At 54.4% G+C, this 27,954-nt stretch overlaps 1 protein-coding gene and 1 long non-coding RNA gene across 2 annotated transcripts; both read right to left on the reverse strand.

The window, feature by feature from the left end:
* Positions 1–15,603: 15,603 nt before the first annotated feature.
* LOC135298423 (uncharacterized) lies at positions 15,604–19,991 on the reverse strand. Its single transcript, XR_010360406.1, has 3 exons — positions 19,921–19,991; positions 16,339–17,612; positions 15,604–16,093 (listed from the first exon to the last, which is right to left on the reverse strand). It is a non-coding gene; the product is annotated as an uncharacterized LOC135298423 (long non-coding RNA).
* A 3,797-nt stretch (positions 19,992–23,788) lies between these two features.
* On the reverse strand, positions 23,789–27,443 carry LOC135299817 (serine/threonine-protein kinase pim-1-like). The gene is made up of 7 exons (XM_064419242.1): positions 27,204–27,443; positions 26,880–26,930; positions 26,325–26,691; positions 25,523–25,702; positions 25,087–25,266; positions 24,702–24,838; positions 23,789–24,416 (listed from the first exon to the last, which is right to left on the reverse strand). The coding sequence occupies exons 1-5, from the start codon at positions 27,441–27,443 to the stop codon at positions 25,160–25,162; spliced, it is 945 nt and encodes a 314-aa protein (XP_064275312.1). The 3' UTR covers positions 23,789–24,416; positions 24,702–24,838; positions 25,087–25,159.
* Positions 27,444–27,954: the final 511 nt, after the last annotated feature.

The raw sequence follows: 27,954 nt of genomic DNA on the forward strand, positions 1-27,954 counted from the left end.
CACTCAGCACACACAGAGAGTTTGGGGTTTTTCTCAGTTTGGCAGAGTATGGCCATTCTGATCCAAAGCTCCCATTTGCTGCAAGGGCAGCACACTCAGATTGATCCTGTGTGATTCAGAGAGGCTCCTTTCTGTATCAGATGGCTGATACAGACATCATGCAGAGAAGGCTGAACCTTTTCATCTTGGAGTGGGTGATTGTGAAAAGCATCTATGCAATTATTCAAATTGCTTGAGTTACTGTCAGTAGAGAAGGTTAGTTCAGCTTAAGCCCTTGTTGGAGGATAACCTGAGCCTAAATAATAATAATTAAAAACACGTTCAGTAACTGTTTTTCAAGACTTGTTTTATTCACAGCCTAGAACTGAAAGAATTTCTATTATTTAGAACAGGTAAACAAATTAACATCTGTGGGTCTTTGCAACAGAAACTTATGTCAGGGTTGATATTTCAGCCAAGGCTATGACTTTAGACACTGTTACATGAATACAACAAAGATAATAGTTCAGTGAACTTGTTGCACTGTAACAGCTTAAGGACTGAATTCATCAACAATACTAATGACTTTTTCTGAGCCAAGATCCCACAGTCCATTCCTGAAGAAAGACAATGGATATTTGGTTGCACCAAGAGCATTGGACTATCTGATTTCAGGATTGTGTGAACAGAGGAAGAACCTCTGAAACATCCCCACTGGAACTCTGCATTGGTCAAACTCTGGAAAACTTATTGAAAATATCCAGGTAGAATTCATTGGGAACAATTCAGAGATAATAATAAACAACAGTAACAAAAAATAGATTCAGAGAAGCACACACAGAGCTACAACCTCCTGGATTCCAACATTGTTCAGATGGAAATTCCAAGAGGAGGTAGGGTCAAGATGTGTGCTTGTCTTGTGGTCAGCCTTCAATACCCCTCGGTCTTCCTGGGCCCTTACCCCAGGTGGGACTTGGGCTCATTTGGTCACTCAGGAGCTGGGCTGGGGCTGCAGAGGTGGCTGTGGAGCATTGCCTGTGCTGTGCCAGGGACTGGCAGCCACTGCTGGGCTGGGATAGAGGCTCTGGGGGATTGGGGTTGCAGGGCAGGGCACTGCTCCAGGGCAGGGCAAGGCTGGATCTGCCCCTTCCTCCCCCACACATGAAATGTTTCCAGCCAACAATCTCCTCCAGTCTGTCACAGGATGCAATGTTGGAGGTGAAATCCCAGTTCTGGCCATGGACACCTGGAAAAGAAGGAGAGCTCTTTTCCACAGGAAGGAAAGCACAGAGCCCCAGTGTTTGGAAGGCAGGTGAGAGTCTCACTAGCCAGACTTATCAGCAATGGCAGATTTTGTCTGGGAGCAGTCTTTGAATTTAGGGAATTTTGGAGATGGAAGCCCAGTCTCAGCCATGGGTGCCTGGAGAAGCAGGGCAGCTCTTTCCACAAGAAGGAAAGCATGGAGCCTTCCCCAGAGATTTGGGGACTGATGAGAGGTGACCCTCATTAAACCGTTGTCAGCCAGTCTTGTCCTGGCAATATTCCTATGGGAATAATCCCTGGATATAAGGAAATTTGGAGATGAAATCCCAATTCTGGCCATGGATGCCTGCAGGAGGACAGATCTTTTCCATGTGAAAGAAAGTATGGAGCACCAGTGTTTCAACAGTAGATGAGAAGAGGTCTTCAACATGCCATGGTCGTTGGACCAGTCAGGCAGTCCATGGGAGGCCAAACCAGCCAGACCTGTTCTGTGTTGTCGTGGTTTTAAGAGGCCCTGCAGTATCACCATGGTCCCCTTGGTTCCATGGGGCCCCAAAGTGTCCTAATGGTGATTTGATTCCAGAGGGTCCAGAAGTGTCACAATGGTGCTTTGGTTCAATGGGGTCCCCCAATGTCACAATGGCTCCTGGGTTGCAGAGGGCCCTGAATGTCACAATGGTCCCAGTGATTCCATGAGGCCTTGCACTGTCACAATGGTCTCCGTGGTTCCCCAGGCCCCACAATGACACGTGACTCTGTTCCATGAGCCGGGATGTGTCACAATGGACCTTTGGACCATGGGGGTTTGCAGTGTCACAATGGTCTCCTTAGCCTCCACAGTGTCACAATGGACCACTGATGACATGAGGCCCTGCCATGTCACAATGGACCTTTGGCTCCATGCAGCCCTGCAGTGTCACAACGGTCCCTTGGTCTCACAGGGCCCCACAGTGTCACAATGGTCCCTTGGTCTCACAGGGCCCCACAGTGTCACAATGGTGCCTTGCTGTCACAGGGCCCCACAGTGTCACAATGGTCCCTTGGTCTCACAGGGCCCCACAGTATTACAATGGTCCCTTGGTTCCATGGGCCCTGTGCTGCTGCATTCCCCCCTCCCCTTCTCAGGCCGCCCTGCCAGCTCAGAAATGGTCCTTGGGCCTCGGCCTTGGCCAACAGCCCCTGGGCTCAGCTCCTCTGCAGCTCAGCACAAACACTGCCTGCTCCAGGCTCTGCTGCTGCCCAACCAGCTCCTGGTTGCTGTAGGAGCAGCCCTGGCAACTGTTTGTGTTCCCTCAGTGCCACAACATCCCTGTTCTCACAGTGCCAAAGAAAGCTGTTGATGCCAAGTGCGGCCAGGATGAGCCATTGCTGTGACTGCAGTCCCTCTCTTGGGGCCCTACAAACAGCGCTGCAAAAGGAGCCCCTTGGAGCTCTCCTGGGCCAGCGACTCCCTCTGAGTGGGGCCTTTCCGAGCCGGGAACTCTCCCGTTTGCTGCACTCGGGGATCCCTGAACAAGGACAGAGCCTGGGCCGATCCCCCCACTCCTCCAGGCTCAACCCTTCACCCACTGGGGAGATGCCAAAGGATCCACAGGGAGCATTTGCTGCCCTCAGGGGAATTTCTCACAGGTGCCTTGCACTGACTCTTTGTGTTTGTGTGCACCCAGGAGTGCCTGTGCTGGGGAAATGTGGAAGAAATGCTGCTCTTGGAGGGGTTTGAGTGCCTTGGATAGCTGAGTCAGTCAGGCCTGTAAGTGAGGTTAAGTCACAAGGTCTAAGCTAAGTTAATTGCTTCTAAGTATTGCTCTTTTGCTAATTTGTTAGGTTTAATTTAAGTTATTAGGTAAGATGACTATTGTTAAGTGTTATTCCACTGTTAAATTATTTAGTCATAGGTTATAAATGAGGTTAAAGACTGTTAAGTTTTGTTCTTTCGCTAAATTGTGAAGTTTAAGGCAGAAATTAAGGTTAAGATATAAGTTAAGTCCTGTTAAGTTTGAGCTCTGTTCAGCTTTTAGATCATATTCCTTTTAACCTTGTCCTCACTGACACACACACACACACACACACACACACACACACACACACACACACACACAGGGACAGTTCTTTTCAGAAATGACAGCAGGTTCATTTCTGCTTTATTTGCCTGGATTTGGTTTGGTTTTGTTGTTGTTTTGTTCCCCCGGTGTGCCTGAAGTGTCCAGTCAGGAGCAGAGTGACTCTTGCCAAGGAACTTTGTGGTGCTGTTGCTTAATATTAAATCTGGTTTTTGCTGATCCCTTGCTGGGGATTTTTTCAGTCCTCTCAAGCCCTCGTTCAGAACAGGGTGAAGGAGCCCTGGCCCAGGCTCTGGCCCTGGGGGACACAGGGATGCTGCCGGGGGGTCCCTGTCCCCCTGTCCCACCCCCCAGGGCCCCGGCCCCCCTGCCCCGTGTCAGGCTCTGGGGTCGATCTCGTGGAACATCCTCTGGGGGAGGCTGCGGCGCCAGGGGCGGGGGGACCCGGGGGGACAGGGGACCCCGCTGTGCACGAGCAGCCTTGGACTGCTCTGGGGGAGCTGTGAGGGGGGCTGGGGCAGAGTGACCTCCCCAGTGACCTCACACAGCCCTCTGTGATGTCACACAGCTCCTTTGTGATGCCACAGCCCTCATTATGATGCCACAGCCCTCATTATGATGTCACAGCCCTCATTATGATGTCACAGTTAATGTTGTGATATTACACAACCTACCCTGGGGTGTTACACAGCCATTCTGTGATGTCTCATCCCCTCTGTGATGTCACACAGATACCCTGTGATGGCCGAATCCATTCTAAGATGTCACAGAACCTATGCTATGATGTCACAGGCAACTCAGTGATGACACACTAATGCTCTGTGATGTCACAGCCTGCTCTGTGATGTCACAAAGCCCCTTCATGATATCACAGGGCCAGTGCTGGGATATCAGTCTGTGATATCATAGAGCTGCACTGTGATGTCACAGAAGATTCGGTGATGTCACAATGTCACCATGTGATGTCACAGTCTGTACTATGATATCACAGCTGGATCTATGTTGTTACTCAGTCACCCAGTGATGTCACAACCCACTCTCTGATGTCACAGAGAAACCTTCCATGATGGCAGAGGCTACTCCATGGCCTCACAGCCTACTCTATGACATTACAGACAGCTCTGTGATGTCACAACCACTTCAGTGATGTCACTAACCCCTCTCTGTGATACCATACTGCCACTCTGTAATGTCATAGCACACACTGTGACCTTACAGCCTGCTCTATGATGTCATACAGCCATACCATGATGTCACAGCCTGCTCTGTGATGTCACACAGTTACCCCTCTATGATGCTCTAGCTGCTCAATGACCTCACACAACAAACTCTGTGATGCCATAGCCCAATCTGTGACCACACACAGCCCACTCTGTGCTGTCACACAGCCCCTTGCTGACATCACAGCTGCTCCTCCTGCCTCTATGACACAGCCACAGAGGTGCTGCTGTGACACAGCCCCCTCTGGGACATCCCCCAGCCCCTGCCAGTGCTGAGCCCCTGTCAGCTCTGGCTGTGCCCTGCTGGTGTCCCTGAGCTGCCCTGGCAGTGCCCCAGCCCTGCTGGGCTGTGCACAGGAGCTGCTCCTGGCCAGAGCTGTCTCTCTGCAGCGCTGCTCTTGCCAGGAGCTGCCTCTGGGCCAGGAGCCAGGCCCAGCTCAGCAGCACAGACACAGCACCAGGACTTTAATGACCCTCTCGGAGATTTGGTGCTCGTTTCATCAGACTCAGTCCCTCGCAGTGTGCTCAAAAAGCTTCTCAGCACTCAAAATCAAAGTCCAAACTTCCTTTAACTTTAAATGAGTCCCACTGTGGGACACAACTTACTTGAAAGTGTCCCCAGGTTCCAGTCAGAGCAGAACACTGGAGGCAGTGATGACAGCTGGGGACAAGCAAGGCAAAGGTGTCTCTGGTGCTGAGCAAACCTGGATGTGTTTCAGGAATGCAAAGGGCCAAGGCCTCAGCCCCAGCCCCTGGCCAGGCAGATCCTGTCCCTCCCTCCTTGCTCAGGGCTCTTCCCGGGATGGGCACTGGCATGTGGGGATGTGCAATGCCAAGGGCAGCACCATGGGGCAGCCCCTGCCAGGCTGCTGAGCAGGGACAAGGAGGCAATGAGGCCCCAGGCCTGCAAGGGTCACTTGTCCCCTGCTCCTGGCTCAGGCCCAGGGCCAGCAGCCATGGCCAAAGTGCTGCCCAAGGTGGCTCTGTCAGGGCCTTGCAGCTGCTGCCCATCCCTGTGCCCTGTGAAGCCCAGGCTGTCCTACGGTGTCCCTGCCCTGTGTCTCTGTCCCTGCAGGCTGTCGTCATCCCCTGGCTGTCCCACCTGGCTGGCCCCTTCCTTTGCTGACAGCTCTGCCTCCTGCCTGCCGCTGCCTGCCCACACAAAGCCTTGGGCTGACCCAGACTCCTTCTGGGGGACGTGTTGCACCACAGCCCTGCCCTGGCAGGGAAATTCCGTTCTCCTGGTGTCCAGTCTGGGCCCCCCCATCTGCCCTTGTGTTGCGTTCTGCCAAAAGAAATGGAATAAAAACTCCCTGAGGCCCTGGAGTCTCAGACCTCAGGCAACCACCGATGACCAACAGGAAAAGGAAGGCAACAGAATAGATCTTGTTTAGCAAAACCCAGGACCCTTAATTTTGCCAAGGCCCAAGACAAGAAATGAGGGGGAAGGGTCATGAGTTTAGTGGTGGAGTTTTAGCCTCGGGGTCCAATAGCAGAAGTAGCAGGGGACAGCAAAGGGGTGGATCAAGGAGGACAACCAATGGAAAAATCTGAGGTGGGGGCTTTGCAGTAGAATTTAAAAACCAATGAGGGTAAAGAAGAGGAAGAACATTTTGGCACCATTCCTTATATGACCAGATGGGGTGGAGTGTCTTTTCCCGGGCTTGCAGGGGCACGCCCCACAGTATGGAGGAGTGGAATCTTCTTTAAGTCACACCCCTCACCCGATGGTCTCTGTCTGGGTAGAGTCCCTGCCTCCCGGGGGAGGGGTGCTCCTCACCTTTGGTGCCATTATTTCTTTCTCTGGCTGTTTTATACAATGAAGAAGAGCACCAGCCTCTCTGAAACCACCCTTCAATCCCTCTCAGGCTACTCCTGTTCTGTTCTCAGTCTCCATACCACTGAGCTTAGAGTCATCAGCCTCTCCCCACTGGTTATGTGATGAGCCATCCAAATGCCATCTTGGGAGATGTTTGGGTTCTCACCAAGGTCTGTGAAAATCGAAAAAAAGTGGTCAAAGTTATTTTCTCCTAAATCTTACAGTGACAGAACAAGGGTCAATACCATTAGACTGAAGGAGGGCAGAACTACATTTTTTGGAATGAAGAAAATATTTTACAATTATGGAAGGAGGAAATTATGTGAGTGGCACAAAACTTCAACTGGTCTTCCAGAGAAGAGGATGCCTCACTCCAGAAGTTGTCCAAGAGCAGGAGCTTTGTGCAGCCTGACCCAGTGAAACCCTCTCATCCCCAAGAACAGAATTCCTGTTCTGTGGGTTCTCTGATGTGCTGGGTGCCCTCACAACGCTTCTGGCCAGAAGGTCTGCTGAGGGCAGCCAGGCTGCTGCAGGGGCAGTGACCTCACAGCCATCACCATGGCAGCCCTGTGCCCTGGGCCTGGCTCTCCCCTTTCCTCTGCCCCTGCCGTGTCTCTGCTGGCATGAGGAGTTTTGTCATGAATATCTTGTCCCCAAGGTGCTGGGGCCAATGGCTTCCCAGGCAGGCTCCTGGAGCAGAAGTGGCTTTTCAGAGTCCAGGCAGAAATGAGCCCTGAGGCAGCAGCTCTGCAGTGCTGGCCACCAGACCGGGCTGCCAAGGGAGGCTTCTGGCCATGCCCTGCAAGCAGCTGCTGCTGCCAAGGTGCCTTTGGTGCCTCAGGCTCTGCCTGGCACAGCTCCCAGCACGGCACTCTGCCCTTGTGCCCGAGCCCTTCCCTGTGCTGGGGCTGGCCTGGGGCTTTTCCTGCAGCGGGACCTGCCCTGCTCCTGGCACAGGAAAGGCAGTTCCTGCTGGAGCAGGAGGCGCTGCCTGCAATGGGCTCCAACAACTCCAGCCAAGCCCTGTTGACATCAAAATTGCTTCCTAGAGCAGAATATTCTAATAATTGTTATAGCTTCCATACTGTGGAATAAATAACTCTTTTTAAAAAAAATTACTCTGTGGTGTAAATAAGCCATTCTGTCTAATCATGATCACAACTAATCAGAGCTGTATTTATGTAAATTTATCTGGTATTCCATCGTTAATCCCGTGGGACAAATTGCATTGAAGCTCAATTTCACCTGTCCAATCTTTTACAACTTCTGGCACAGTGTGGGGCTGGGATTGGATCCAGCTGCTCCCAGCCTCTGCTCTTAGAAGGAATTTTAGAAGTCTAGGGCCCCTGCAGGGGTTTGAGGATCCATGGTGGCTGTTGGGTGTCATTTCTCCACCTCATGACGCAGCAGGAGTTTCTCAAAAAAAGAACTAAAGCTTTTGCCTGAAGCTCCCACTCTGCCCATGACAGGAAACCATGTGACTATCTGGAGTATTCTGGATCTTTGGCTGCCTGGGGACTCCTGGGATGTCACCGTGGAGCTCCCGTGAGTGCCTGTGACAGATCGGTGCCTTTGCAGCCCAAGGTGCCCTGGGATGTCACCGTGGAATGACTGTGACTGCCTCTGACCACAGGGCTCTTTACCATCTCCAGAAACCCCTGGGAGGTGTCCATGGAGCCCCTGTCTCTGCCAGTGGCATTCCAGCTCTCGAACAGCCTGAAGACTCTTGAAATGTCCCCATGGAACATCTCTGAAGGCCTGTGACAAATCTGATCCTTGGCGGGAAACCATCCCCAGCCCCCTGTTGCTATGGTCAGTTTCCATGGCAACCATCCCCAGCCCCCTGTTGCTATGCTCAGTCCCTTGGCAGCTCCATGCAGACCCCATGCCAGGGGTGGTTGCCATGAACACCAGCTCAGGCCTGCAGCCAGAGCCTGTTGCCATGGCAACCATTGGCAGCCCCCCCATCCCCAGGGTCATGGGATCCCAGATCCACAGAACTGGCTGAGCTGGGAGGGACCCATCAGGATCCTGGAATCCAACTGCTGGCCCTGCACAGGACACCCCAACAATGCCAGCCTGGGCCTGGCAGCGCTGGCCAAACGCTGCTGGAGCTCAGAGAGCCCTGGAGCTGGGAGCCTTCCCTGGGGAGCCTGGGCAGTGCCCCAGCAGCCTCTGGACAAAAACCTTTTCCTGAGATCCAACCTGAGCCTGCCCCAACTCAGCTGCAGCCGTTCCCTCCAGTCCTGTCCCTGGGCACCAGAGGGAAGAGTTTCCCACAGCCCCAGCCAGGGACCCGCTCCCAAGGCTGTTGCCATGGCCACCAGGGCTGGGACCAGTTGGGATGCTCGCTTTCCACAGTCTGGGGTTCAGGAATGGGATTCCCCAATTTCCTGCTCCCGCTAAAACCGCGCTGCTGCTCGCTGCCCTCCCACCTCCCATGGAAACCACAAAAGGCAAAGATCCTGGGCTGGGATAAGAACAATTTACTGGGAACAGCAACAAGATAAAGAACAAACAAGAACAGAAACAATACTGGTAACCGAAGGGAAAAGAAAAACTATTTACAGGGAAAACCAAAACACAACTCACTGGGTCATCCTGGCCACTTATTTCCTCCTGCCTGGGAAGGACACCCTTCTCCTCAGGGAGAGAGAGACCCTTTCCTGCCTCTGGCAATGACTTGAGGAGGGAGTGAATATAATGACATGGCCCCAGCCAGATCCTCATGTTCTTCAATCCCACATCATGTCATTGCCAGGGGCAGGAGAAGGGACAGGTGTCTTCCCAGCATGGATTACAGTGAACATGGAACACAGGTCTCTTCCCAACGTGGGTCCTCCAATTGGGTATGAAGCTGGAGCCAGGCACGAAGCTCTCCCTGCAGGGACATTTGCAGAGCTTGCCTTACCGGTGCTTCCATACGTGTCTGTTCAGGTTACAGCTCTGGGTGAAGCTCTTCCCACACTGGCGACACTCGTAGGGCCTCTCCCCACTGTGGATGCACCGGTGGGTGATGAGGTGGGAGTTGTACTTGAAGCCCTTCCCGCAGTCGGGGCAGCGGAAGGGGCTCTCCTCGGTGTGAATCCGCTCGCGAAGGAGGAGATTGGAACTGGTGTGAAACCTCTTCCAACACTGGGGACGTTCACAGGGTCTCTCCCCAGTGTGGATGCGTTGGTGGATGACGAGCTCAGAGCCGCACCTGAAGCCCTTCCCACACTCCCCACACTCGTAGGCCCATTCCCCAGTGTGGATCCTCTGGTGGCGGATCAGGGTGCTGCTCTTCCTGAAGCTCTTCCCACACTCCAAACACCTGTAGGACTTCTCCCCATCATGAAGCTGCTCATGGGCCACCAGCTCTGCCTGAAGCTCTGTCCACCTTCCTGGCACAGGGTGGGTCTGTTCACCTCAGAGCAACCCGGGCTGGGTTTGGAGCCCCTGGTCCTGTGGGATCTCTGGGGCTTTTCCTCTCTGTTGGATTCCTGTGCCGTCGAGCTGCTCAGAACAGCCTCTTCCATGGGGTTCTTCTGTGGGGGTTTTTCCTCCCTGCTCTCCATCCTCAGCTCCTTTTCTGGGGCAGGAAGGACAAGGAGAGGATGGAATTTGCCTCCATTCCAGAGGGAGGGGCAGGAGATCCCCCCAGTCCATTCCTGGCAGGACTATGTCAGAAGTGGGGTTGTCCTGCAGCCAGGGGCCATGCTGGGCTGGGAGATGGAGCAGATGAGAAAGGGAAAGGGGCACTGACTTCCTCCTCACCTGCCTGCATGTTCCAGGGCTTCTTCCTCTTCCTCACAGCCTCCTCCTCCATCCAGCCAAGGTTTGGGAATGAGAAATCCTGTTTGGGGAAAAATACAATGTGTGAGCACATTGGATTAGGGGGTTCCTCCTGCCCAAGTCCATCTCTAGTGCTGCAGCACATCCACAACGAGCCCCTGTGAGCAACCTGCACTCCCAGAGCCCAGGGCACGCTTGCTTAACCTGCTGATGGACAAGACCAGAGATGGGTCTGTGTGCACAGCTCCAAACACAGTTTATTGCAATGTAGAGGGTCCAGGCATGGAGAAAAAATGGGGCTGAGGACACAGGGTTTGATAAGGGGGGAAAGGGGCGGGTCTGAGGGCCAAGGGCCAATGGGAACTGAGCACAGGTGGTGCAGAGGAGGGGCAGCCAACTGGGGAACCAATGAGGTAACAGGGGCGGAGCATTGCAGTAAACCGGGACCAATGGGGGACAAGAGAGGGGAGAACATTCTAGGGGGAGTACATATAAGGAAAAAAGGGCAGCTGGACTGGGTGATACCAATGAAGGCTGCTGCATTAACATGAGCCTGCAAATGCTGATGGTGAGACCATTGTCCTCAGAGGGGTGTCTCTCTCTGACCCTGGTCACCTTTGCCCTGAGGTATTACAGTTCCAATGTTGGGCCCCTGCACCTTCACACTCTAGAAGTCACTGGGAATTTGGTGCCCATGTAAACCCCCAAAACACCAAGATTCAGTCCCTCAAAATGCACAAATTACCAAGATGCAGCAAAAATACCCAACCCTCAGTTTCCCCTCTCTGGTCTCTCCACTTCGGGCTCCTGGAGGCCCCCCTGTCTGGGTTGCTGCGGGTCAGGTTTGTATTGGTGTTCCCCTCTCTGGACTGCTGGGGCTCCTGGCAATCCCGCAGGTTCCCCTTCTCTGGGCTCACCACTTTGGCATCATAGGCATCCCAGGGGTCAGCATTGTCTGGGGTCCCTGTTTCAGAGTCCTGGGGTATCCAAGGGTCCACCCTGTCCATGCTGCCAACATGTCCAGGCTTCTGGAGCACCCCCAGCTCTCGCATTGCCCGTTTCTGCTCCCCCCAGTGCCGGTTTCCCTGCCAGCCCTGCCGGTCCCGGGCGATCCCCAGGTGGCTCTGGGCTGACAGTGCAGCCCCTGGGCCGGGCAGAGCCAGCCCCAGCACGGGGGGACCCTGCATCCTCCGCTGCCTCGGCAGCCGCGCCCAGCGCCGGGCACAGAGCTCGGGCAGCCCCCGCCGCCCCCTGCCCAGGGAGCCCCGGGACCCCCGCAGCCGGGGCTGGCTCTGAGCGAGGCGGCCCCGAGCCCGGCTGCGTGGCCAGGGGGGCACGGCGAGCCCGGGGCCTCTGTGCCAGCGCTTCCCCCGCTCTCCCTCAGCCTTTGCCCGGCCCGGCCCCCGAGCACAGAGCTCTGCCCGGGGCTCCCGGCCCGAGGGGCGGCTCCGGGCCCGCCCGGCCGCTCCCGGCTCCCACAGTCCGCCCGGGGCCGCCAACAAAACATCCCAGCACCAAATCCACAAACCAGCCACTGCCACCCTGTCCTGCTGCGCCTTCCCAGGGACCCCAACCCCGCGGCGATGCCCCCGGTGCATGGGGACAAAAAGCTGCTCCAGCCCAGCGCCTCGGAAGCCCCAGCTGCGGCCCGTCCCTGGCACAGCGATCCCGGCAGCTGCCCCGCTGTCGCAGCTGCGGCTCTGGAGCAGGGAGGCTCTGCGGGACCCCCGGGCTGGGCCCCCTCCCAGCCCGTGCCCGCCCCGCACCTTCAGCCCGGCCTCTCTCGCTGCTCCGGCTCCTGCACAGTCCCCGCTCTCCATTCCTTGGCCCCCTGGGCTCTCCTCTGGGGCTCCTACAACACCCAGCAATGGAAAACAATGGATTTTGGTGCTCCCTGGCCAGGCCACAACTGAAACTTTGTTCCTTTGGCCTGGCTGCAGAGACCCCCAGGGCATTTTCTGCACACAGTCCCAGCCCCCAGCGCTTGCTGAAGGCGCTCCCTGCAAATGTCACTGTGCCAGGGCCCTGTCCTTGCTGTCACCTGCTGGGGCTGGCCATGCACAGAGCTCCTGGACTTGCATTTCCAGCTGCTGTGCAGCCAAAGCTGAGCCATCTGCAGCTGCCTGAGTGCAAAAACTGCAATAGGAGCCTCTCTCCAGGGGGAAATCTCTCCTCCTGTGCCGGCCCCTGGCAATGCTGCCATTCTCTGCTGCTGCTGCTGGGGCACTCGGGGCTCAGGCTGAGCAGCAAAGGTGACCCTGAGCCAGGAGCTTTCCTTGGCTGCAGCAAAGCCTCGGCACCCAAAGCCCTTCCCGGCGCTGTGCCCTGCGCCAGGAGGGATTGTGCCAGCCGAGCTGACCTGAAATTTCTTCTCCCAGGCAGCTTTAGGACACGCACCATGGAGAAGCCAGAGCCCACTCTCAGCTTTGCGCAGTCCTGCAGAAGAATCCTATGTGTGAAGCAGCCTGGGAACAGGGTTTGGTGTCAGGGGAGGGGAGCTCAGAGCCCTTTTCTGCCCTGTGGGCTGAGCTTTTGCATTTCCAATGGCTCTGCAGCTGCCAAAGGGGCTTTTTGGCTCAGCTGAGAACAGTTCTGCTAAGAGTCTGTCTTAAACCTGCTTTACCTGCAAATGTGCCCAATGAATCCTAGTTTTTTGAAGCCCCAGGTCTTGTGTGAGTGCAGGTGTGACAAGTGAACGATGGAACAGCTCTGCTAGGGGGGAGGTCTCCTTCTCTTCTTTTGGTTTTTCTTTTGTTTGGTTTGGTTTTTTGTTGTGTTTTGGTTTGTTTGTTTTTATTGGTGTTTTCATTGTTTTGTGGTTGTTTGTTTTTTTGTTTTGTTTGGGTGGTGGTGGCATTTTTTGTTTTGGTACAGTTTTGTTTGGTTTTTTTATTGTTTTATTTTTGTTGGGGTTTTTCTTTTCTTTTCTTTTCTTTTCTTTTCTTTTCTTTTCTTTTCTTTTCTTTTCTTTTCTTTTCTTTTCTTTTCTTTTCTTTTCTTTTCTTTTCTTCTCTTCTCTTCTCTTCTCTTCTCTTCTCTTCTCTTCTCTTCTCTTCTCTTCTCTTCTCTTCTTTTCTTTTCATGAACTCTCCCTTTTAGCTCTGGGCAGAGCTCTGTAACTGTGTCTCACACTTGTCTGTGGCACTGTGCAGGTGGCCAGGGGGACCTTCCCCGAGCTGTGTGCAGAGGAATCCACATCAGCCCAGGCCGGGCTGCGCAGTGGCCGCTCAGTTCCATGGACTGGACGCGGCTCTGGATGCTTCCCTTGGAGCATCTGCAGGGAGGGAACGCTGGGGCTGTCACTGCTGGGGTGTCACAGACAGGGGAACGCTGGGGCTGTCACCGCTGGGGTGTCACAGACAGGGGAACGCTGGGGCTGTCACCGCTGGGGTGTCACAGACAGGGGAACGCTGGGGCTGTCACCGCTGGGGTGTCACAGACAGGGGAACGCTGGGGCTGTCACCGCTGGGGTGTCACACACAGGGGAACGCTGGGGCTGTCACTGCTCCTGCCCTGTCCCCAACAGCTCTGCCAGTGCCTCGAGGGGACACAAAGGCTGAGCCAAAGGGTGAGAATTGCAGACGGGGCTGAGCTGGCAGGGGCCCATTGGGATCACCAAGTCCAGCCCCCAGCCCTGCACAGACCCCCCAACAATCGCAGCCTGAGCAGCCCTGGGAGTGGTGTCCGAAGGCCTCTGGAGCTCCGGCAGCCTCAGGGCTGTGCCCATTCCCTGGGGAGCCTGGGCAGTGCCCAAGCCACCTCTGGGGGAAGAAGCTTTTCCTGATCTCCAGCTGAGCCCTGCCCTGGCCCAGCTCCAGCCGTTCCCTCGGGTCCTGTCTCTGCCCACCTGGACAGAGATCAGAGCTTGCCCAAAGCAGCTGTGGCTGCCCCTGGATCCCTGGCAGTGTCCAAGGCCAGGTTGGACAGGGCTTGGAGCAGCCTGGGATAATGGAAGCTGTCCCTGCCCATGGCAGGGGGTGCAATGAGATGAACTTTAGCGTCTCTTCCAAGCCAAGTAATTCTGTGATTCTGTGATTTTGGGAGAGAGGCTGAAGCTCTGGCTCAGTTTTATCTCCCCAGATGTCTGGACCCAGCAGCAGCCATGGGTGGGATCATCTCCTCCTCCCTCTCCCTGTAGCTGGAACTCACCCAACGGAGCAACTGAATAATGTCCCTCATGGGCAGTGACTACCAGAAAGGAATGTTCCTCCTTGGGGAAACACATTATCCTTGGAATTCAGCAGAGCATTGAAATGGCCCCCTTGGCACCTCAGCACCACTGACATCTCCTCTTACTGTACTTGGCCCAGGAGATCTCCCGGAGCAGCTGCAGAGGAGTCGCTGTCAGGACGAGGGACATTTATCAAAGGTAGATGTAGATCAAAACAAGCTCTGGCACCATACCAAATCTTTATTTGCCACTGGGAAATAAATGCAGATGTCCCCATGTCACAATCTCAGTCCCCCCAGGGTTCCTTTGTTTAGTTTTATCCCCTGATATGGAGACACAGGAGCTCTCCCAGCTGGACAGGGTGTCAGGAATCCCTTCCTGAGCTTGACACGCTTGGGGAGGGTGAACAAGGAGGTTCCTTCTTGCAGGAGACTGTATGGGTTTTGGAAAGAGGCCAGACCCGGAGAAGCTGCTTCTACAACCCCTCATCACCGGCAATCCCACATCTTTATTTGTGTGGCTGTCTTGTCAGGGCAGGGAGAGGGCAGAGAGGAGCCTCCTTCGGGCAGGGAGAGGAGGCAGAGACACCAAAAGCAGGAGTCCCAAAGGGATCTGGGCAGATCTGGATCCCATGGCTGCAGTAGGTGTGCCATTCCTAAATCCAGTCTGGGAGAGCCACGGCTGTGTTGCTGTGTAAGCTCTGAGGTATCTGCTGGTGGGAGGTGCTCAGGTTCCTCCTGTTTGCATCCCCAGGTCCTGCAGAGCTGCTGTTAAACAGTGCCAGGGGATGCTCCTGGCACTGACCCTGGCATGGCTCAGGGCTCAGGTTTCCTCCATCAATCCCACCTCAGAGCTTCACTCTGGTGGGCAGGTGTTAGTGGGTCAGGAGCGGCACAATCCAGAGAATTGGAGCATGGTTTCATGTTGGCAGTTCTGGGAATGGGTTTCTCTGGCAGGATGCTGGACACCAGGGATTTCTGCCCTCCTTTCTCAGAAGAGTTTGGGATTCTCCTGTTAGTGCTGTTCCACAGCTTCCACCATCCCTACTCCTTTCCTTGACACTTCCCCAGATCCCAGTGTCCTTTCTGAGGGGGAAGAAAGGAATGTCCATGATGGCACCACCTGGCTGCCTCGGACTCCAGCTGCTCCTGGAGTTCCAGCGTGTCCGGCACAGCCGCTCTCAGTGGGGCTGGGACTTGGTTCAGGCCCCACAGTCCCTGTCAGTGGCCACTCCCCGCTGGGCTCACGCTCTGGCCGTGTGGGGCTCCTGAAGGGTCAGCGGGTCTGGCTGAGCACTCCCAGCTCTGCAGCTCCTGACTCATCCCAGGGATGGGGTCCCGCAGTCCCGCTCGGTGCCGTGTTGCCAACGGGGCCCTGTTTTGGGGTGGCCATGGGTACCTGCTGTTCCTCCACCCTCAGCAGCCCCACAGCAGAAGGGTCCTCTGGGAGCCCAGGTAAGGGATTCAGCTGTGGAATTCTTCTGTCTCCACAGCATCTCTTCCAAAAGTCCTTTGGGCTCCCTGAAATGCTGTCTCCTGAGGTGATCCATGCCAAGGAGTCCTGGGGCCTCTGGGCCAGTCCCAGTGGGGTGTTTTTGCCATTCCCAGTCATGGTCACTTCAGCTTCTGATGTGCTCAGGCCTGAGTGGCAGCCTCAGCCAGAGCTGACTTACAGGACAAACCTTGGGCATTTTGTAACTAACACCATCAGTTTTATTGAGCTAAAAATAGATGACCCATATGATTCTGCTGCTGTTTAAAACCAAACCAGCTGCTGTGGAGACTTCCACATAATCTTGTGTAGTTACCTGCAAGAAATGCATCATTCTAAGAAATTTCCCCAACTGGCATGAATAGAGGCTTATAGGATATTTTAGAGGAAACCCTCCAAGCTGAGGACTGTGCTCTGGCCAATCCCTGGCCCCTCCTGGCCAGGAAAAGTGCCATGAGACCCAGGAGTTTATGTGCTAAAAATATAATCAAGTGACTTTGGCTTGCTGATTTGGGCCTATAAAAGCTGGACCTGCATTTGGAGCAAATTTGGAGAACTCACCTATGGGTGGATGCACCACATGGGATTTTCCCAATCTCTTGGAAGAGTTCTCCAGGTCCTTGCTGTGAAATGGGACCTTTCAGCAACTGCAGACTCTGGATGATGGTAAAGTATTTAGGCAATTGGTGATGTGTCTTTCTCAATCCCTATCCTTTCTCTCCTATAATAATGATTAAGTGCATTACCTTGCTTCTTTTTGCTTGTTGCTAAAGCCAAGCAGGTAGTTTTATTGAATGCATAATTTAACTTTTGTGTTGCCTTAACACTCACAGTAAAATAAGACCATTCTTCCCATTGATTTCTGTGTTCTTTAAATCAGCCCGTCAGCTGGCAGAACAGGTATCAGAACCTGATGAAAGCCAGGCTCTGCTGTGATCTAGCTGGGCCCCATGGAATGAAGAGGGCCCCTGTCAGTCCATGGAACCCATGGAAGCAAGGCTCAGATGTGAAAAAGGCGTGCACCATGGAAGCCAAGAGCCCCTCATGGAACCAGGGCTGCAGTGTGTCACCGAGGGAGGGACCTCATGGCAGCAGGAGAGCATTGTGAGGCTGTGCAACAACAGGGCACCAAGGTTCCACTGTGACTTGACAGAACCCCATGGATGTGAATGGCCCCAAATCGGGCCAAGAGACACTTCCCAAACAAAGCCCAAGGAGGGGATTTGCTTTATTCAGCCTGCTGGGTGTGCAGGGATATCTCCTCCTAACAGCGCACACAGGCACACAGCAGATTACAATATACAGTTACACTCTATGCATATTCATATTTCTCCTCAGAAAAGGTGTGGTTATATAAACGATTTCTCAGTACTCATTACAATCATTAGCATACACGAAGCACAGGCACAGTGCACACTGGTGGTGGCACTGAGGAAGGCTCCGCGTCTTCCTCGGGGGTCTCCTGATGAAGGCTGGACATCATCACGGTGCCCTTTTCACCTTTCTCCTCTAGGCATGTGCAGTCTCTTGTTGGCTGTTTCAGCAATTTCCTCACTGGTTTTAGCAAGCTCTGCCCTTCATTTCTGCCAGCTTTGTTCCCTATTTCTTGCCAAGTTTCATCCTGTGTCTTTAGCTTGTGGCTGAATTTTTGCAAGCATCCATACTGAGTGCAATGTCTCTTATTCTTGCCCAAGTATGCCTGGGCACAGTGCTTTTAACCCTTTCACAGCCACAGACTGGAGAGCCACTCCTGGACACTGGGAATTCCTGCAGGTGCCTCCACCTTTGCAGCCAGTGAGGCTCCAACCTCACTGTGAGAGGCCACAGCTTTTACACTGTTAAACAAACAAGCTGACATCAGTGCTAGCGTGGGAATAACTGGTTTAATTGTCCTGTTTGGCTTCTTCCAAAGCCTGGCCACGGCTCAAGGAGGAACCAAGGGAGGTGACTGATCCCACAGCCCCAAACAAAGCCAGATGGGGCCTTGTCCAGTTTCCAAACACAGAAAGGTAAATCCATGTTTCACCAATGAACACATACAGAAATCATATTGCTAATAATGATTCATTAATGAGCAGATACAAATATAACATTTGGTTGGAAGGTTTATCTAAAGGTCACCTTTGGCTCAGGGCCTGTTGTTGAGGCTTCAGTGAGGCAGGGTCTGACTAAAGCAGCCCTAATTAGTTGTTATTCTCTATGTTCTTTATTACAGCCCACTTTTTCTTGAGACTGTGTCTCTTTTTAGACAAATCTCAGTACTCCATTTCCAGCACAAGGTGTCACAACAACTCTAACATGGAACCATAACACACCAAGTGCTCACACCGCAATGATCACAGTGACTGCCATGAATGCATTTCACAGCAGCCTCCAATTTGGGAGCCAGTCCCACCAGGAAGAATTTTCTTCTTTCTGCCACTCTTCTCCTGATCTTTCTATCAAGGAGATTCCTGATTGCTGGACCTCAAACCCAGCACTGATAAACATCCCTGCAACATTCCTGTCCTACAATAGCCCAGGTTCCTCCCTGGCCAGCAAGCAGATAATCCAAGGCCATGTGGTTCTGCAGAGCCCCATTTGTGTTTGTTGGAGCTCACAGGATGTACTATTGGATATTTTCACAGCATCATTTTTTACTTCTTCTAATAATCAATTTAGCTTGTTAATGTAAATTGGGGGCAGCCGTGCACAGCCAGGGGGTTTCCATTTTCCCAGTGGGCCATTGTTAAGGGCATGGAGCACATCTGGGAGATGAGGTCTCCATGGGGACAGGTTCCCATCTCCTCATTTTGTCAACTGCTCTTTTAACAAACCTTCACCCATTCAACCAATGCTGCAGCTTGTGGATGGTCTGGGATATGAAAAACCCAGCAGTCTTAATCACTGTATTTTTTACAGTAACAGACAAAGCATTCCGCATCACAGTATAAACAAATCCTATAAAAAAATGCCAATTTCATCCCTTCCTCCTTTATTCATTGTACACAATTCACAAAGTTTACCACTGACATTTGGGTCTTGGCCAGTCCTTTTCTCTAGGGTATTTAGTGTTTACAGTGAGCAGCCAAAGCTGACAAATTATTGTCAGCCTTATTTCACATTATCAATTTTTAATTATACAGATATAAATAAAGATTATTGTGTTATATATAATTATTATTATTATATCACTTGCACAAACAAACCTGAGCTCAAGATTGAAACCTTCTTCTGTCACTCCATGTGGGAGTGTTCCAACAACAGTTTTACCTTCGGTTAGTGCTGTTTCCAATGTGTCTTTAACAAAATTCACTCTTGTCTTCCAAAAACACAAGTTTTTTTCCTTTTTCCATATGCAATTTTTGGATGCATTTTAAGACATCCAGGGGTTCGGCTTCTTTTAACCAGCTGCCCCACTGCTCACATCTGCTCTGACCTCAGCCCACTCCAGAGCCAGCCAACTCCAGGGAAGGGCTTCCCATCTGGGAATTTCTGATGGCACTGATTCCTCATATTTACATTTAAAAATGACATTTTCTTGTCATCTGGCCCGACTGTGCCAGTTTTGTTTTACCAGTGGGCAGGGTCAGCACCAAAGACACAGACTCCAACTGAAGGAATCAGTGTCATTTACTGCAGCTCAAAGCAGCAAAGGATCACAAAAGGAGCAGCTCAGCAATGCACCCAGCCATCACCACCAAAGATTGCAGCAGTGATTAAGAAAGATCCAGCACCTGTTACCCTCAGACTTCAGCATCCCCCAGATCCACACAGCAGCGGGGGAAGCTGTCCCAGCCAAGGGCTGCAGAGCCACTCCTGGACACTGGGAATTCCTGCAGCTGCCTCCAGCCACAGGTGAGGCTCCAAGCTCGCAGTGAGAGGGCCCAGCTCTGAGAGTGCTGAATGAACAAACTGACAGCACTTCTGGTGTGGGAACATCTGGTTTCATCCTGCTCTTGGGTTCCTCCCAAAGCCTGGCCAGGGCTCAAGGAGGAACCAAGGGAGCTGACTTTGATCCTTCAGCCCCAAACAAGGCCAGATGTCAGATTTCATGGCCCTGTCTGGCTTGCAAATACAAAAAGATCAATACATGTGTCAGCTACATCTATCACAATGCTAATGACCATGCATATTTCATTAATGAGCAGATACAAAGATAACCTTTGGTTGAAAGGTTCATCCAGAGGCCACCTTTGGCTCAGGGCCTGCTGTTCAGGCCTTGGCACTTCAGGGACGTGGTTTAGTGCTGGGCTTGGCACTGCTGGGTGAACAGCTGAACTGGATGAGCTCAGAGGTCTTTTCCAACAGAAAGGATTCTGTGATTCCAGGATTCTATCTGCTGAATTCAGTTAGGTCCAGGTTAGCAGCACTCATTTGCTCAGAAAGTCTCCTCTTGCTCAGCTCTTGTGGCCTGAGGCTTCAGCTCCTTCAGCTCCTGGTGCTAAGCTGCTCATGCTGAACGAGACGACTTGGAGAGAAAAACACAGTCCATCCAATTCCTTCTGGGACACAGAGAGGGGAGGGTGTGGAAACAGGAGCATTGTTTGGTGAGGCCTCCTCTCTGTCCTTCATGGCTTTCAGTGCTGTGAACCAGCCAAGAGCTTTCTCCAAGAGTGCAATGGAGCAGCTGTTCCTGCTCCCAGCTCTGGCTCTCTCCAGTCTCTGACCTTGCTTGGCTTTGTCCCTCTTGCTATGCCCTCTGTTCCCCCAGGGCTCGGTGGCTGCTGCCCAGGACTGTGGGACTGGCACAGATCCAGTGGTCGAGACCCTCCTTGCTGTGGCCTTGGAGCTGCCTGGGCACAGCAGCCTCTTCCATCTGGAAGCTCCCCATGGACAGGGAGTCCCCAGCTCTGTTCCTTGCACAATCTCCAGGAGCCCAGGGCTGTCATCTCAAGTCCCTGCTGGCACTGGGGGCTCCCAGGTGCCTCAGGCTGCTGTGACACCGCTGCACACAGGAGGGAAGAGTGGCAGGGGCTGTGCTGAAATGTCACTATAGGACACAAGACAACACGACGCAGAGACGCTGTTGGTCTCAAGGCAGGAAAAAGGGCAGGTTAATTTATTTACTCCAACATTTATAGATTTCCAAATATGACAGTGGATTGGAGGGTGAAAGTGCCACCTCTCCGAGGACAAACAAACAGTCCATCAAGTTTCTCCTCCTCCATAAAAGAATGCAAAACAATAAGTTGTTTACAGAAAGTGTGTGAGAAAGTTTGGTACAAGAATGCAAACATCAGAACACTTAGAAAATCTTAAAAAGTCAAGGCGACATTGAAAGTCAGCTCTATGTGCTGCTGCTGTGGAGCCATTTGTCCAGCCCTGGCCCAGAGTCAGGGATCAGATCCAGGCCCTGCTGCTGCTCCCTCGGGATCAGCCCCGGTTTGGGTGTTGCTGTCAGGGCCAGCAGGAGTGGTGGCTGGAGCAGCAGGTGCTGACAGTGCCCCAAGCCCTGGGGCTGGAGGGGTCCCTGGGCTGGGCTGGAGGGAGCTGCCCCTTGTTCTCCCTCTGCCCCAGGCAAAGCTGGGCCAGGCACAAGTGGGGCAGCACAGCCAACAGGGAGCCTGTGAGCCTCTTCCAGCCCTGGCTGCTCAGAGTTTGGGCCTTGGAGCCCCAGGTGGCCAAAGGCAGCTGCTGCTGGTCCCTCTGTGTGCCCCTGTGTTCAGCAGTGCTGCTCCATCAGTCTGTGCCCAGCAGTGGGGAAAAGCCTCAGCCCTGCAGGGCCAGGAGCTGCCGGGCTCTGCCTGAGCAGCTCAGCCAGCAGGAAGGGAGCTGCTCCACACGGGAACCAGGAGCAAAGGGCTGCAGCACCTCGTGCTGGGGCAGAGCCCAAATTCTGAGAGGGAATAACAGAGTTATTCACGTGCATTGGTGCGTCGGCACTGCAGGTGCTGTGCCAGCAAACACAGGGTTCAAGATGTGCAAAAGAATTCTGCAGCTCTTGACTGGATCAGGATGTCAGCAGTGCTGAACTCCAGCTCAGTCCAAATGAAACACTTCACACCTCTGCTCATATCTGCTAGATTTTTTTCTTCAGGGTGTCCAGAGAAAAGTAAACAGAGGAGGAGCCTACGTTTTCATTGTTTATCAGAAATGTATCTCATTTTGCTGTACATTCCTTTTGTAGGACGAGTTCTCTGTTAAAAACACTGGACAAAAAAGAAAAGAAAAAATATGAAAGATAAAACCAAAAAACAAATGTGTAGTGAAAATCCTTGGTAACTTTGGATTAAGAGGCAACTGATCTTTTTAAGAAGAGAAATCAGTTACTCTGTAAATGTTCTGATGGCATGGATTCATCTTACTGACCTTGGCATCCCTTTTTTAAAACATTCAGGGTTTTGTTTGCAATACTATGTTATTCTAAATTGTGATTGAATCAATAGGAAATTGAAAGATCTATTATGCATTTATGCATTACTGTGTCTGGAGTGTAAAAATATTGCAGTTGGAAATTTGGATTTAAAGTGTTGCAAATGAAAGTTATAAATCCCAGTGGATTGTCTGACAGCAGCTTTTCCTAGAGGATGTGCAGCACTCTACCGACTTCATCAGTGGGGTTGGGGGTACTTGGACCTTTGTCCTGTGCCACTCTGAGAATGTCATAGAATGGAACTTTGCCTGCCACCAGCCCAGGTCACCCTCTGCCACCAAACCTCCTTGGACCTTGTGTCCCCCAGGCAGGCACAAACTGTTTGTGCTGCTCCCGCTTTTGCACAAACCCACAGAGAGCTGGGATTTTTCCAAGTCTCCTGTCTGCATTGGGCCATATTCCTAAAGAAGCAGCAGCCCATCCCAATGAATATGGCAAGTTATATGGATGGTTGTGAGCTCCACTTCCTACCTAGAAATCCTGAAACTGCTTCTGAATGCTGCTCCTTCAGCTCTTGGACATCTTCTCACACAGAGCTGGGAAAAAAATCCCCTGGTCTCTGGCTAAAGGGTGAGTTATGCCAAAGTTGGAGCTCTGTGCGAAGTCTCTATCCATCCCTCTCCTATTAATATACCAATATGTGGGGGTGTGCATGGATGTGTCTTGTACACAAAGGAAGGAGTGTGCAAGCAACGTGACTGACACTTTCACTGTCCATGTTCTCCCATACCCATGGGTACAGAGACATTATGGAAACCCAGGCACACACAGAGCCTTCTGCCCCTGGATACAGAGACACCCAAGAGCCCCTGGCACACACAGACCCTTCTGTCCCTGGGTACAGAGACATCCAAGAGCCCCTGGCACACACAGACCCTTCTGTCCATGGATGCACAGACATCCAAGAGCCCCTGGCACACACAGACCCTTCTGTCCCTGGATACAGAGACATCCAAGAGCCCCTGGCACACACAGACCCTTCTGTCCATGGATGTACAGACATCCAAGAGCCTCTGGCACACACAGACCCTTCTGTCCATGGATACAGAGACATCCAAGAGCCCCTGGCACACACAGACCCTTCTGTCCCTGGATACAGAGACATCCAAGAGTCCCTGGCACACACAGACCCTTCTGTCTCTGGAGGACAGAGCGTGGTGGGTGGGGGTGGTTGGTGGGCAGCGAGTCCCGGACAGCAGGCCAGACCCAGCTCCAGCCCTGCCAGGGCTCAGTACCAGCTCCTCTGGAATGGGAAAGCCCTTCAGCCTTGTCCCTGCCCAGAGGGGCAGTGCTGGCCTGGCAGCACAGGTTGTTTTCCCCTCAGGCTGCAGGAGATGAGAACACAACACTTGCCAACACTGAGTGCGAGGCACAGCTCCGGGTGCTCCCCATGAACCTCAGCTCTGGGAGCACTGTCTGCCCCAAGCTCCAGGGGTGCAGTGGGAGCCCGGCTGGGCTCTGCCCTGGGGCCATCCTGCAGGGACAGCTGGAAACAGGGAGCATTCAGCTGCCACAAACAGCCAAGCCAGGGCTGCAGGGCAGCTGCTCCAGCCCGGACTGCACTGCTGTGTGCTGTGCTTTGGGACTGGGGCTCCCCACACAGGGAACTGGACTGGAGTGCCAGAGGAGACAGAGAAGCTTCAGCTTCAGCCTCACTGAGGTGGCTGCGTGGGCTGGGAAGAGTGGGGAGGCTCAAGGGGATTCACAGAGCTCATCCTGCTGCAAAGATGAAGAAAAGGGAGTGGGAACTCAGCAGTGAGGAGAGCTGAGGGCTGGAGAGTGGCTCTGAATGACACTAAAATCCCACTGGACCTCTGAGACACTGCTGCTCCTCAGCCACTGACAGCATGAGTCCCTAAACCTGGGGGCTTGGCCTTCCTTGTGGTCAGGGGCATCAAGGAAGGCAACAAGAGTGATGGAGACTGCAACAGGTTGGTAACTTATTGGGGGAAAATAGGGAGCAGTTGAAAAGTAAAAGGCAGGTGGGGGAGAGAACTGTTCAGAGAAGGGCTGAGCTACATCTTGAGAAAGCTGAGAAATGTCATTTGTAGTCATCCCAGATTGATTTGATTTCAGAAGGTATTGAACAAGTTTAATTTTTGGGAGGTGTCATGTTTTCCCTTGGAGGTGTACACTCTGCAAACTTGAGCTGTGTTGCCAAAATGCTCAAGCAAGTCTGTGCTGCAGGTGACACCATTTCTTCTTTGGCTGATTCCAGCCTGGTGCTGAGCTCCAGCAGAGCCCTGCCAGAGCCCAGAGCAGCTTCAGCATCCGCAGAGCCTGGCTGCAAGGAGAGAAAGCAGAAACCACCCGTCAGCTGAGGGCTCCTGTCCCCTTGTCCCAGCTGCCTGTGGTGCCCAGGCCCTGCTGGCCGGGTTCAGAGCTGTGCCCAGAGCTGCCCATCAGTGCTGCTTTTGGCAGCTAGGCAGGAGGGCAGGACATGTGCCCAGCCTGCATCCAGCCATGGCACATCCACCTGCTCAGCAGCTGCCCAGAGCAGGATGCTCCTGTGCTCGCTGCCATCTCCCAAAAGCTCTGATCCCACCCTGCCAAGCAGACAGGCACCCACCTCACGCCATCCACGGCTGGAAGAAAAGCTGGTCCCAAACGATGTCCTCAGCCTGCTCCAAGGGCACGGCCCATCCACGCCACAGCTGGTCCCAAGCACTTCCCAATCCAGACTGGACCCCACCTGGAACGCTTCCTCTAGAAAAACAAACAACAAATTATTGAAAATAGATAATAGACAAAAAGGGGAAAAAACAACAGATGTAAAAATCTTATCTCTGTCAGGGTCTTGAGGAAGCACCAACCCCTGCATGTCCACCCACAGGAAAAACACACCCATGGGTGAGGGAAGCCCACGCTTTCTCCTTTCCCCCTGCACTGCCCCCCAAAATAACCATGATCTCAAAGCAAACAAGGGCAGTGGAGCAGCCCAAGCCCTTCCTTGCCTGCACAGCAAAGCAGCCCTGCAAAAGTACCAGGGCCCTGCAGCACAGTGTGCCTGTGGCTCTCTCCCTTCTTCTAGGGCAGATGAATATCCTGCATCCAAGGATGACAGAACACCTCTTCTAATGAGGGCCTTTCCACGTCCGGCATGGATAAACACCACCTGATGAGATCTTGGCACTCTGGGCAGAGAAACCAGAAACGGCCAGTCAGTTGGAAAAGGCTTCTGTTGGCTTTGCCCCACTATTCCCATGCCCACTCCATGCTGGATGTGCTCAGAGCTGAGCCTAAACTTTCCCATCAGTTCCCTGTTTTGGAGGAGAGCAGGAGAGCAGGACATGTGCCACCTCCTCAGCAGCTGCCAGAGCGGGATGCTCCCGAGCCTGCTGCTGTCTCCCAGCACTGGCATTCCCCCCATGCCCAGAGATGAGGATCCACCTGGAGAGAGCCGTTGTGGCAGCGAGAGCTGATGGTCCCAGCTGATGTTCTGGCCCCTCCTGAAAGGGTGCTCCCCGCAGACCATCTGGTGCAGCACGATGCCCAGGGACCAGATGGTAGCTGGCTCGCCATAGTACCAGCCAAAATGGGTCCATTCCGGGGGGCTGTATGATGGTGTTCCTGTGGAATACAGATGGAGTTCATCAGGGGGATGCTGCTGGCCCCAGCATCCCTGGGCGTGCCGGGGCTGCAGCAGTGGCACACGGGGTGACCACTGCCCTCTCACCAGCACCTGGGACTGGTGTACAAACTTTGGGTTGGAAAAGAAGCCACTGGTGTGGGAAGGGGACAACGGAAGCCCTGGCAAGACCAACCATGACAGAAACACACTTAGTGCTGAGGGAAAACCATGCCTTCATCCTCCCTGCCTGCATTGTCCCAAAATACATTATGAACCCAGAAGAAACCAGGTGAGTGGAGCAGCCCAAGCCCTTTCTCACCTGCACACCAAACTGGCTGGGGCACAGGTTCCAGGCCCCCCCATCTCTGCTACCCTCACCCACGGGTGTTTTTGTTGGGCTGGCTGCCCCAGCCCCAGTCCTGGGCAAAGTGGTGGGCAAAGGCTGCCAGCAGGGCTGGAAGATGGCTCCCCACCCACCCCTGCTCAAACCCAACTCGGCTGAAGACTCCGTGCCATGAAGGTCAGCAAAAGGGAGAATCCCTGCTGCCACACCCAGCTTGGGCCCTGAGATGCTGGGCCATCAGATACCAGAACCGGGAGCACAGCTCTGTGTAGGCTCACCTGCAAAATGAATGTAGGCTGTCTTTTGCAGGTAGGTGCCACAGCTGAAATCAATCAGTTTGGCTTGCCCGGTGGCCAGGTCAATGAGGATGTTTTCTGGCTTGATATCCCTGTGCAGGACCCTGCAGCTGGTGCAGTGCCGCACGGCCTCCAGCACCTGGCGGAACAGCTGTCGCGCCACCTCCTCGGACAGGAACCCCCGTGCCCGAATGAAACGGTGCAGGTCCTGAGAGTGCTCTGGGCGCTCCAGCACCATCACAATGTCGTTGGGGAGCTCAACCCACTCCAGCAGCTGGACCACACCGGAGAAGCCATTGGACACCTTGACCTGCAGCACAATCTCCAGGGGTGCGCTGGTGCCGTCGGGCTGTGGGACGAGCACGATGCCGTCAGTGGGGCTGATGCCGTGCCGGGGGTCAGGAAGCTCTCAGCCAGCCCGGGATGCTCTGCGCCCTGCGCTGGCCCCACGCCCGCTCTCCTTTGAGGTGTCCTGGAGGCTTCCACCCTGCCGGGCCTCGGCTCATCCCTGCCCAGCACAGCACCTCGCTCACTCACCAGCTCACCCCAGTGATGGACGCGGTTCTGTGGCACCCTTTCGATGGCCACCTGCAAGCCAAGTGCAGAACAGGGCTCAGCTCGCTGTCCACCCTGCCCAGCCCCATCCTCCACCCGCCTCCTCCGCCCTGCTCCTCCTCCTCCACCCCCTCCTCCTGCGCCCGCCGCCGGCCCCGCCGCTCACCGGGGCGCTGTCCGAGAGCCGCGTTGCTGCGAAGACGCTGCCGAATCCGCCCCGGCCCAGCAGCGTCCCAGGCGGTACCGCTCCTTCAGGCGCTGCTGTGCCTTCCCTGCGGGCGGGACGCGGCTGTCAGCGCCCCTCACCCGCCCCGGCCCGGCCATGCCCCGGCGTTCGCTCCCTGCAACGGGACAGCGGCGGAGCTCGGGCCGGGGGAGCTCGGGCCGGGCAAGCCGCAGCGGAGGTGGCGGGAGCGGCAACACCGCGTGTGTCCTCCGCGGGCCCCGGGAGGAGCCGGGGCCGAGCTCGGGGTCGGGCTCGGGGCCGGGGCCGGGCTCGGGCCAGGCGGAGCCAAAAGCCGGCGATGCCGCCCCAGCCCCAGGCATTGACGCCCGCCCAGCAGCGCCAGCGCCAGCACGGCCAGAGCCGGGCTGAGGCCAGGCGGCGGCGGGACGTCCGGGGGCGGGCACGGGGCAGCCCCGCCCGGGGCCGGGGGCGGGCCGGGGGCATGGCCCGGCCCGGCACGGGGAGAGGGAGGCGGGGAGAGGAGGGGAGACCGGGAAAGGGGGAGCGGGAGAGGTACGGGGCAGCGGGAGAGGGAGAGGAGAAGAGACTCTCAAGTTTCTTCTGTCGCTGCTGCTGCCGCCACTGCCGCTGCCGCTGCTGCAACTGAAGCTCCGGGGCCGTTTGTCCCCGTGTCCGTTTGTCCGTTGCCCGCTCGCCCCCGCCCCGAGCCCCACGTTCCCCGAGGGCAGCCCCTGAGCCTCTGCAAACACGGGAACTTTGCCGAGTTCAGCCAAGAGCCAGAGTCTGGACTCCTGCACAGTGGCTCAGGAATCCCCTCGGTCCCTGCTGTGCATTGTCCCTGCTCAGGGTCAAACACTCTCAGAGCGCATT

The sequence above is a fragment of the Passer domesticus genome, chromosome 4 (genome assembly GCF_036417665.1).
Source record: "Passer domesticus isolate bPasDom1 chromosome 4, bPasDom1.hap1, whole genome shotgun sequence".
Taxonomy (NCBI): domain Eukaryota; kingdom Metazoa; phylum Chordata; class Aves; order Passeriformes; family Passeridae; genus Passer; species Passer domesticus.

Bases quoted from the DNA above. Each gene is read 5' to 3' on its own strand.
- LOC135299817 (XM_064419242.1), bottom strand. From the start codon at position 27,443: ATGCCTGGGGCTGGGGCGGCATCGCCGGCTTTTGGCTCCGCCTGGCCC. The intron at 26,931-27,203 runs GTGAGGGGCGCT...CTTGGCTTGCAG, and splicing joins GCATGGCCGGGCCGGGGCGG to GTGGCCATCGAAAGGGTGCC. The intron at 26,692-26,879 runs GTGAGTGAGCGA...CTCGTCCCACAG, and splicing joins TCCATCACTGGGGTGAGCTG to CCCGACGGCACCAGCGCACC.